Consider the following 11,607-nt stretch of genomic DNA (forward strand, 5'->3'; position numbering starts at 1 on the left):
CCTAGGACCGACCACGGGACCCACGCCAGGCTCCAAGGCCCAGGCGCACGCCGCCATCATCCCGTCTCCCGGCCCGCAGGCCCTCTTGTGGAAAGGGCACCGAAAGCCCAGCAGCGTCTCCTCGGGGAGGCCGTCTTCCGTCGGCCCTGCCCCCCTCAGCTCTTCCATCTGACTTACTGGGATGAATAAATCTCTGGTCTTTCAGCTGCCGCCTGGAGCCTGTCGCCCCGACAAGGGCTTCCCATTAAAGCTCTCCCACACCACCAGCACAGAAGCTCCCTTCGCTGGTGTGGATCTGCGCCTCCTCTTGAATTGAGACACAAGGATCAGGGCCCCGAAGGCCTCCGAAGCTCCCCTCATGCCTCTGGAGGGCTGTCTTAAGTGGGAGGAGTTCCTTCGGCTCCAGCCTCCTTAGGCAAGGCCTGAAGCATTCGACACCCAAAGGCAATGCCCTAAGACTGGGTTCAAGGGAGTTCTGAATGGCACGGATTTCCCCAGTGACCTGCCAGGAATGGGCAAGCAAGGATCTTTGCTGAGGGGCATCCTGGGGGGCACCTGCACAGGCGGAGGGAGGGCCTCGGCTGCCTGACTTCAGGGATGGGGTCCAGGGCCAAACCGTGGGCCTGGCAGAGGAGAGGATGCACACCAGCTCGTTCCTCCATCCCTTCGGCTCTTGCCTGGACAGAAGCTCCACTGTGGGGTCCTTCGGGGTCACATGCAGCCGCATCCAGCTCCCCCGAGTGCTTGTACAGAAACAGGCCCAGAGACTCCAAGGAGGCTCCCAGAGAAGGGGGGCTCTCAGAGCCTTTTGGTTCTGCCTTGTCAGGGAGGGGGGCAGGCCCAGGGCCCTTGTGAACCAGCCAGAGACAAAGGCTGGAAGAGGAAGAGAGTGGGCGCCAGAAGGAGGGAAGGCCTGGGGGGTGGCGCGGGGAGGAAGAGACGAGGGGAGAGAAAGGAGGAGCACGAGAGGGAAAAGAAGGAAGAAGGTGAGCAAGCACAGCTGCTCGGCCCCTTTCCCACAGAGGGCACAGAGCCAGGGCCCCCCTCGTTGCCTGCCGCCCCTGGTTCTGAGCCTCAGGCAACGTTGGCCACTTCCAGCCACAGCTTCTCTGCGTGGGGCCATCGGTCAGCTCGCCCACTCCAAGGGAAGGGGCTCCTCAGGGGTGCCGCTCATGCCCACCCACTTTCACCCGTCCGGCTGCCAGGGGAACCACCCCATTGGCCAGCAGCTCCCTCGGCAGCGCCTTGTACTATGGAGAACTCGGGCCCCTTACTGGGAAGGCCAAGGCTAGTGCCATCAAGGGGAACGTGGATGGAGAGCGCAGCTCCCGGCCCGCTGGGCTCCACCAGCACAGGGTTGGCAGAGGCCACTCTTCCATCTTGAGGATGGGAGGCACAGCGGAGGCCCTGGAGCAGCTAGAAAGGGCAGGCTGGGGAGAAGGGCTCATTGGAGGCCTTTTACCTGCCAGGGCTGAAAATGGGGCATGTCGGCACAGCGGCCGTCCCCAAAGGGCCCATCCCCGGCCTCACACGCGGCCATGTCGTGCAGCGCGTGGGCCACACTGGACACCGCATTGGCCACTGCATAGGTCACACTCAGGTCACTCATATCCAGAAAGGGGAGCGCCTGGCCCCCCAGCCTCTCCTCGCCGGTGCAGGAGTCGGCCTCGGCTCCTCGCCCACCTCTCCGGCCTTCTTCTCTCTCTTCCTGGCCTCCTCCGCTTCCTTCCTGGCCTCGCAGCAGTCCACCAGGTGCTCTTCCTCTACCTGCAGAGGAGGAGGAGGAGGAGTTGTGGAGCCACCGGCAGCCAAATGTCTCCTCCCAGAAGGGCACCAGGAACTGGTCCTCAGAGGCCCGGCTCGGGTGCAGCCGCCCCAGGAAGTCAGCGAAGCCGGGAATGCAGCCTCGATGGCCTGAGAAGGCCAGGGCCCCGTGGAGGGCCTGGCGTCCGGCCAGCTCGGGCAGCATCACCGGCACCGCTGCCGGGTCCCAGACTTCGCTGCAGATCCAGAGGCGGCTGGCGGGTTCCTTGTGTAGCTCTGCAGCCAGCAGCAGAAACTCGTGGGCGCCAGAGAAGACCAACAGAACCCGGGGCTGGGCCACAGTCAGGGTGCGGATGGCCTCCTGCAGCTTGTCCACGCGTGGGGCGCTGGGCAGCTCAGCTGTCACGTACACGCACAGGCCTGCTGCCTCCAATTCGGGCCGCAGGGCGCGCTCCCCGCGCTGCCCATATTCATCCTCCTGGGCCACGAGACCCACTTCGTAGCAGGCCAGGCGGGCCGCCAGGAGCGCCATCCCTCGGGCCCGGGCTTCATCAGGGGGCAGAGTGCGTAGGAAGGAGGGGAAGCGCCTCTTGTCGCTGAGGACTGACACGGTGGAGCCGTAGCTCACCTGGCAATAAGGGGAAGGGCGACACATCAAGGCTGCGCCTGGCCAGCGGCCCCAGAAACCCGCCCCCCCCAGCCCCCACCCCTCCCGCCACATGGCTTGTTAGCTCTGGAGGGAGGACCAGAGGGGACGACTCTTAGAGGAAAGGCTGGTGGGAGGCTCCACCAAGAGGTGGGTTCCAGCCCTTCAGCGGTGCTTTTGCCCCTGCTTCCCCATTCCTTAGGACAGTGGTGGCAAACCTTTTAGAGAGGGAGTGCTGGGGCCTGCCCCCACCTCCCAGACTGTGTGCTGTGTCCCCCTCCCCTCCCCCATCGAGTGCCCGGCACACTCTGCTCCCCCTTATCCTACACAGGAGAAGGAGAAAGCATTCCCATTGGGCTGCTGGGCAGAGGAGCAGGTGAAGTGAGGAATGTCCTCAGGAACACATGGAGAGGGAGAGAGGAGTGGCCCAAGTGCTCTGCTCCCCTCTGGCTCTGCTGCCTGTGAGCTGCCCACTTCACCCCCTGTGCCCTCCCATGGGACTGCTGGGCAGAGGGGTGGGGGATGGGAAAAATGTCATCAGCCACAAGGGGGAGAGGAGCAGCCCTCTGCCTTTCTAGTAAGAAACTGGGGGCAGGTGCCCACAGAAAACACCCTGCATGCCGTCTCTGGCACTCGTGCCATAGGTTTGCCACCACCACCTTAGGGTGTTCCCCTCTTGGACTAGTGGATTCCAGATGGGAGCTCAAGAGAAAAGGCCGATGACCATTGGGGGGCCAGCTGAGTTGAGGGGGAGGCAGGATGCCCTGGCTGCACCTTTATCGTTCATCAGCTCTATATGGGCTCCTTCCTTGGCCATGGAGTCTCCAATGGCTCCCTCGTGTAGGCTCCCAATGATGCCTGGGGATGGGAGCTAAGACTGGGCCAAGGACCTATGCTACTCCCCTGCCATCCTGCTTGATGCCTTTTGAGCCAGCATTTCTTCCCTGTTCTTTGGGGGCTCCTGCTTGGGGTAGGGACACAATTACCTCAAGCTCTTTCTCCAGACTCTCCCTGCCTTTTTGGGGTTCCCAGGCTGGGCAGGTTGTAAGACACCAACCTGGAACCCTCTAATGGGCATCAATTCTGAGCCTCTTTCGAAGGGGCCACCCATAGAGACGGGGTCCTCCGGCATATCTGGTCACCACATCCCTGGGCCCCCAGGTGCACTTTGGGGGATTTCTCTGCTGAACTCCTCTCAAACTGACTTTCTGGCCTATATTGAAGTTCATTGTTTGGACTCACATCAACCACCCAACACACACTGACTACATCCCAGTATGTGCCAGGCGCCTTCCGGGCCTGCCTTGGCCACTCTAGCTTCAGCCTATCTTTCATTCATCCCTTTCTCTCCTGGCTTGTGGAGCCCCAGAGGGGGTTGAGCAGGAAGGGGCCTTGGGAATCATCTGGTTAAACTTCCCTAAATTTCTTTTCTTAAAAATTTCTTAAATTAAAAAATGTTACCAATAGGCAAAGGAAAGTTCAGGCACATAAGCTGAACTAGCAGCCACCATCCAGGTAGACTGCAGGGCCAGATTGCCTTCTCACATACAGCTTGGTTGACAATTGGGAGTTCAGGGGCAGTGAGGTAGCAAAGTAGATGGAGCACCAGATCTGGAGTCAGAAGGACTTGGGTTCAAATCTAGTTTCAGACTCTTCCTAGCTGGGTGACCCTGGGCAAGTCACTTAGCCCCAATTGCCCAGCCCTTTCCACTCTTCTGTCTTGGAACTGACAGTAGGACAGAAAGTAAGGGATTTTTTCAAAATGGAGAGTTCAGAACCTCCTCTGAAGTGACTTCCATGCCTGACTGGGGCTCCACGGCTCAAATGTGTTGGATATTCCTTGGTGTTAGTTACTTCATGGATCAGTAATTTTTCAGCATCGCAGGAGGGGAAAAAGGAAGGAGGCGCGAATTCTGGAAAGAGCTGGCAACTCTGGACATGTGCAGAAGAGCCGTTGGCCTCCTGAGTTCCAAAGGGTCCTTCTTAGAGGAAGAACTCAGTGATGGACATGTGGAGGGCGGAGGGAGCACTTACTTACCTGGGGAGTCCGGTAGAGGCCCAGCCATGTGGCCATGGGGATGGAGAGGGCAGAGCGATCCTCCCCAAGGATAGCGGCCAGGGGGGCCTCAGGGGGAGCACAAGCATAATTGGGGATGGGGCGCCCCTGGCCAGTCACCAGGGCCATCATCCCCCACAGGGCCCCCAATTCTGAGCTCCCAGAGTCCCAGATGGAGAAGCCCAGCGTGAAATTGGGAAGAAGCTCAGGGTTCTTATTGATTTCTTCAATGGTGAAGACGAAACTCTGGACCATTCGGTAATGAGAAGAGGAGAACCTAGGTTAGACAGACACAGACTGAGTGGGTAGGACAAGCTCTCTATTCTCGCACACAGCACAAAGAGCAGAGCCGCAGAGGTCCACAGGAAGCATCTTTTCCCACATGGCTTGGACCCAAGGGGCAGCTGCTATGATGTCCCGGACGAGAGACCAACAGCCTGCTGCCTCTTGGGGAGATACCAGGCCTATTTTGGACGGCAGCTCTTAATGTTAAGAAAGTCCTAGTTCTGTTCTTTGGAGCCAGCCTTTCAATACGCATTGATTAAGCACCTCCCCCATGCCAGGCTTTGGGCTAGGGGCTAGGATTACTGTAGGGGTCCCAATGGGCCCCATTGTAAGGGGAAAAAAAGGAGTTTGGGTTGAATATATTAAAATTTGGTTGCCAGGGGAAATTTCCCCAATTAAGGAATAACCTCAAGTCAAAACTGACTTTATAGGAATTTATTTACAATTTACAATTGAGAAGAGGTAGAAGAAATAAGGAAATAAGAATCTAACGCAGTAGGTAAATTTCTACAATCCCCTAGTTAATCCAGGTAGATCTAATTAACCCAAGCCGAGAGTCAGAGGGCCAAAGGCCCAGGGTGGGAGGGGGAAGCAGAGGCGAATGAAGCAAAAGCTTCAGTTACAGAGTCTCTATTAAAGGGAAGTTCCTTAAGAGAAGTTCAGGAAGATTCAGTCTTTACACTCACTACGTGGAATTCCAAAGAAGATATTAAGAGCAGTCTCACCAAGGTCTCAGCGTCCCAGCCAGCACTCCTCCACAAACCAGCAGAGCTCCTTCTCCAGAAGAAGACCCTCACTCACTCAACTCTCTTTTTAAAGGGGCCTCTCACTTCCTGTGCCTCCCTCCTAATTTGCATGTCCAATCACAACAGACGCTTCTCTTAGGACAGCCCAGGGGGCAGTCAGTCGATTCTGATTCGTCACCCACTCTAGCACGTGTGGGTTACGGACCTCCCAAAATTGGAGTGTTCTCACCTTTGGTGATTAAATCTAAACATGGGCAGTGAAGGCTTAATCTAATTATCATACCATGCACATGAAAAAAACGGGGATCTTATGCCACAGGGGATCTTATGACCAAAGCAAACAAGATCTTATTGCAGAAGCATTTTTCTTGTGGGGACAATTTCAGAAGACCTCATGGGTTAAAGCACTGCAGATTTCTAAAGTCCATCCTTTTGCAGTCCAGACTGAAGAAACAATTGACCTTCTGCCTCCCCTCAAGGTATTTTCATTAGCATTAGGATCCCCAGTTATCATGTCCAACATCCCTGGGTTGTTGGACAGCACCAGGACCTCACAAGTTTGAGGCTGGCCAGACTCCCCCAAGATTGATTATGAGCTAGCTGCCCCTCCTTCTTAGTGCCAGTCATGGAGCCATGAATGGACCAATGGATGAGCTTTACCTCTAATGAAGATTTGGCCAACCCGTGTTTAAGCCAGACTTTGTACCTTGAAAGTACCCCTTTGAAGTAGTGATCCCCTGTCTGCCACTGACCCTCATCCATCACCTATCAATGGGGAATGGTTTACCTATGAACTACCTTAAGCTCCAGCATCAGCTCCAGCACTCTGCTCTGGTCAAAGGGGAGGGGGAGTGGCGGTGTTTAGGGGATATGGGTATGGGGAGGCGATGGGTCATGTGAATACAGTTCCATATGGGAATGATATTGTGGGCTGAATCTAGAATGTGTGGAGACAAAAGAAGGACTTTGTTCTTCTCAGGGTGGGATCCCATTTTAGAGCACAAAGAAAACTTGCTTAAGGTTGAAAAACAACCTCTCAAGAGCATTCTGTTATTCCCACAGGCACAGGGAGTTGAGAGATCTCTTATCTCAAGATCATTAGGCTATCCTACCTCCTTATCTCCTCCAACCTTCCGAAGTCAGAAGAGCAACCCCTAAGGACACAGCTACCCCTTCATAACCTCCACCCAAGCCTGGTGGAACTCACAATGAAGCCCATGCTGTGATGGGGCTCCTGTGTAGCCTGTCATTTTCTAATTGGCTAGACTTTCGTGCCTAGATTGTAAATTCAGCCCCCAGGTAGATCATGGGGTATGGGACGGGGGTGGGGGGTTGGGGGCCTCAAGTCAGGAATCTGTACCCATGCACTGGTCATCGTCCTTAGGGTGTGTCCCCTTGCTCATGAGGAAGAATAAAGACTACATCTTCTACTGCCCACTCTCTGACTCCAGGTTCCTCAGTGTAATTTGGTGAGCAGTGGTTCTATTCCATCCCACATCTAGAAGACCACAGGGTCATACATTTAGAGCTTCAAGGGACTTCCAAGGACTCCTCATCCAACCTCCTTAGGCAGCCCCCATTTTTCCAATAAGGAAACTGAGCCCCAGAGAGATTGTGATATGCCAACAGTTAGCCATATAGCAAGTTTCTAATTTGGGATTGGAACTCGCATCGTCCGAATGTAGACCCAGCGTTCTTCCTACTAGATCTCACATCCTATCTATCATCACTAATAATTGGCCCACAGCAGGCAGCTGGGAGAGAAGAAGTCTCCAGGGACTCCAAAGCTTATGAGCTTTGCTTTGAGCAAGCCTGAGAGGCCTCCGGGACACTTACTTGGATATGTCCCAAAGGCAATTGGTAATGTAGTCCTGGAGCTCAGGGGGCCAATTCACTGACAGAGAAAGAGATCTGAGAGTCATCTTCACAGAGATAATCATCGCCTCCAGAGGAGGAAGGAGATCACTGAGAGGAAAGGCATAGAGAGAGAAGAGGAGCCAGGAGAGAGCCTTGGGGGGTATCCTCATCTAGCGTTTGGACACGGAAGACAAGCCAACAAGTAAGAATGAGAAAAAGGAGTCAGAGAGTCAGGAGAACAATGATGAAATGGTGCTACATGATCCAAAAGGAGCCAGTGGTCATAGCATATGACATAGTGCTCTAACAGGAGAACAGAGAAGAGATTTGGTCAAGAAGTCATTGTGGGTGACTTTGGGGACAGCAATCCCATTGAGAGATGTGGGCCGATGCTAGGGGTGGGGAACTGACAGGAGAAGAGAAAAAGGACAGAAAGAGTCTACCGTGACGCTTTCAGGAATCTTGGGAGAAAAAGCAAACAAACAGGAGAGACTAGAAAGACAAGTGAAGAGTTTCCAAGGATGAGGATGAGGGGGGATGAGGGGGATGAGAGGGGAGGAAGTGCAGTCATTTCATTTCAGCTGACAAGACCACCTGGTCCCTGAGGACCACAGGAGACTGTGGCTGTGCAGTGCTTTGGCAACCTCACATGGGGCCATCCCCAGGAGCTTCCCAGAGTGGGAAACTAGAAGTCAGGAGGTGGGCTGAGACCCTGGTATCCAGTGAGCCTGGGGCTTTGAGGAAGAAAGGCAGCAGCCCTGACTTAGAAAGGAGCGAACCATGACAGAGGAAGGGGGTCCCCTAGGCCTCGCTGGGTGATCTCCGAGGCAGGAGGAGGGAGGACTGAGCCCTGAAGGCATTAGGAGATGGCAGGAGAGAGGGACATGCCACATGTCGGAGATCCTCCAGTTCCAAAAGAGAGAGCGTTTTAGCCAGTCATGCTTCTTGCTCACTCCCCAGAGTTGCTGTGGGCTGGCCTGGGTCAGCTTTCCTTTCCCCTCAAGCAGTGATTGGGGCGCTCACATGTAGGGGGCACACATATACACACATGCATCTATCTTATCTAGCTAGCTAGCTCCTTCAATGACCAGAGTTCATTCTATCAGCCCTTTCTACCTCTCATTTGACCGAATCTGCCTCATGATTTTCACCACTGACTTGATCCTACATTTCACAGGCTCTCCAGGCCTGGGTGACTCGATTCCTGGACCCAATAGGGGTTCATAGTGGGGGGACACACATGGAGGAATTGGGGCCACGTGGTTTGAGGTTAGCAGGAAAAGATCCTGTTAGGATCTGATTATGGTTTAAGGCTGGGACACGGCTAAGGGGACAGCTCATTTTTTTTAGAGATGGGGAATTGTGATAAAGAAAGAGGAATGACTATTCAGGGGCTCAAGAACAAGAGTGAAATTTGGGCTATTTGGCCATGGGTTCAAATCCTGACTGCCACTTCTGACCTCTGTTTCCTGAGCCAGCTCCCCTCTCTTTTCTGGATCTTAGTCAACTCCTCTCTAAAATAATACCGACAGCCTTAGATGATCCCTGTGGTGCTTGCCCACCCAATAGGGATGGGAGCCCTCATCCTGAAGCCAATAAACACCTGAAAATGAAGCCAGTGTTAGGAATCCAAGAAATTCGACCCTCTCCTCTGCTTTGCTTGAAGACTTACCCGACTTCCTATAAGAACTCGACCTAGTCCTCTTCTCTTAACTCTGGAGTCTGGCATCAGAATTTCTCCCTGCCTCCCTGTCCAGTCTCGACTTACCTCTCTGGCTTTGGCTGGGCATCCAGAACCCCTTGGGGCAGGAAATTGTGAGGTCGGCTACAAACTGCAAAGACACCTCCCAGGATGAGGTCCCCCAATCTCTGAAAGTCAGGCTCTAGGCCACGACTCATGAGGAAGCTGGCATTGGCAGAGGGAATAGACAAGAGAAGGAGCAGCAACCCAGGGCCTAGGAGCGGTGGCATCATTGGCCCCTTTGGGCCAGGCAAGGCTTTTATGTCCCTTCCTGGTCTGCTCCACAGAGCCCAAGGAGCCAGAAGCCTCAGAGATTGCAGACAAGAAAATGTCAGTCATTAAAAGTTCCTGGCCCCGAAGCAGAGAACAGCTGAGCCCCTGGGTTCTCCCCTGGCTATATGTGCTGAACTTCTGGGAAGACAACCTATGGGGCAGAGCCCTGGGACCCTATTCCAGCACAGACCCAGGTGGCTCAGAGCTTTCAGGAGTTGCCATTTGGTCTCATCCTTCTCTCTCAGCCTCCAGGGGTGGGGGGGCGGGTATTAGGGACTTTTCTAGGACCAGACAAACCCCAGAGGGTCAGAAAATGCCAAGAATGTCCTTTCTAGCCCTGACTGCCAATCCAGCTTCAAGCTGGTACCCAATTTCTCCTTACGGAAACTGGAGGTAGAGGGGGAGAGCTTCCAAAAAACAGATGAAGAAACTGAAACTCCAAGAGAGTCCATCATGGACTGCTACAACTCTGTCTCAGAGGCTTATAGGAGGCAAAGCAGAAGAAATATTGGGCACCATCCAGGCTAATCTTCTCATTTTACAGATAAGGAAACTGAGGCTCAGGGAGTGAAAGTCACTTGTCTCTGGTAACAAAAGCCACACCTGTCTAATAAGGGGTGCAATAAAAGCTCCATCTTGTCCCTTAGACTCACAGAGTTTGAAGTAAAGCAAATGTTTAGCACAGTGCTTGGCACATAGTAGGTACTTCATCTGAAATCTTCATTTAGCAGAAGAAGAAACAGGCTCAGGCCAGATCTGACTAGCTGCATTGAAACCTTCTACCCCTTAGTTCAGAACAGCATTGCCCCTGGCCTGGACCATGGCAGGAAACCATTAAGTAGGTTCCCTGCTTCCAGTCACATCCAGCCCAGACTATAACCTAGTATGTCTAATAGGTCCTTATTGCTTACTGAAGATGCAAATTTCTTAACCTGACATGAGAGGGCCATCCCTGCCCTTTGCAATGATGTCCTCCTTCACCTCCATCTCAGAAGGGGTGGCCCTTCTCTTTGCCAGGGCAAGCCCCTCTTGTTTACCCAAGTGGTCCCATCCCATCTCATCTTCTCCGACAGATCGCCCCTCTTCTCATTCCCACTCTCTCATTTATTTTTTTTTCATTTTTTTTAACATTTATTAATATTTATTTTTAACAAGGTTACATGATTCATGCTCCACCTTTCCCCTTCAACACCCCCCCCCGCACCCCCCCAACCATGGCCGATGCGCATTTCCACTAGTTTTGTCATGTGTCCTTGATCAAGACCAATTTCCAAATTGTTGGTAGTTGCATTGGTGTGGTAGTTTCCAGTCCACACCCTCAATCATGTCCACCCCGACCCATGCGTTCAAGCAGTTGTTTTTCTTATATGTTTCCTCTCCTGCAGTCCTTCCTCTGAATGTGGGTAGCTTTCTTTACCATAAATCCCTCAGAATTGTCCTGGGTCATTGTATTGCTGCTGGTACAGAGGTCCATTACATTCAATTTTACCACAGTATATCAGTCTCTGTGTATAGAGTTCTTCTGGCTCTGCTCCTTTCGCTCTGCATCAGTTCCCAGAGGTCTCTCCAGTTCGCCTGGAACTCCTCCAGTTTATTATTCCTTTTAGCACAATAGTATTCCATCACCCGCATATACCACAGTTTGTTCAGCCATTCCCTAATTGAAGGACATACCCTCCTTTTCCAATTTGTTGCCACCACAAAAAGCGCAGCTATGAATATTTTCGTACAAGTCTGTTTATCTATGATCTCTTTGGGGTACAAACCCAGCAATGGTATGACTGGATCAAAGGGAAGGCATTCTTTTTTGCTTGAAAGCTTTTGAATTTGGCAATAATATTTCTAACCGATTTCTTCTCTGGGTCGAATGCAGTGGGTGTTCTATGAATCCTTTCGATGGCTATATTACCCTCTTGTTGTAGGACTTCAGGGCAATTTTGCTGAATAATTTCTTTTAGTATGGAGTCCAGGTTTCTATTAATTTCTGGTTTTTCTGGAAGACCAATTATTCTCAAATTGTCTCTTCTAGACCGGTTTTCTTGGTCTGTCACTCTCTCATTGAGATATTTCATGTTTCCTTCTATTTTTTCAGTCTTTTGACTTTGTTTTATTTGTTCTTGTTGTCTTGAGAGATCATTGCCTTCCAATTGCTCAATTCTAGCCTTTAGGGATTGATTTTCCGCTATAATCTTTCGGTTTTCGGCCGTAATCTTCTGGTTTTCGGCCATGATCTTCTGGT

General features: G+C 52.7%; 1 protein-coding gene across 1 annotated transcript; it reads right to left on the bottom strand.

The window, feature by feature from the left end:
- Positions 1–244: 244 nt before the first annotated feature.
- Positions 245–4,721, bottom strand: LOC123254023 (vomeronasal type-2 receptor 1-like). Its single transcript, XM_044683099.1, has 4 exons — positions 4,449–4,721; positions 1,463–2,392; positions 591–767; positions 245–502 (listed from the first exon to the last, which is right to left on the bottom strand). Exons 1-4 carry the CDS (start codon positions 4,719–4,721, stop codon positions 245–247), a joined length of 1,638 nt encoding a protein of 545 aa, XP_044539034.1.
- Positions 4,722–11,607: the final 6,886 nt, after the last annotated feature.

This window comes from Gracilinanus agilis, unplaced genomic scaffold (assembly GCF_016433145.1).
Source record: "Gracilinanus agilis isolate LMUSP501 unplaced genomic scaffold, AgileGrace unplaced_scaffold13058, whole genome shotgun sequence".
NCBI lineage: Eukaryota > Metazoa > Chordata > Mammalia > Didelphimorphia > Didelphidae > Gracilinanus > Gracilinanus agilis.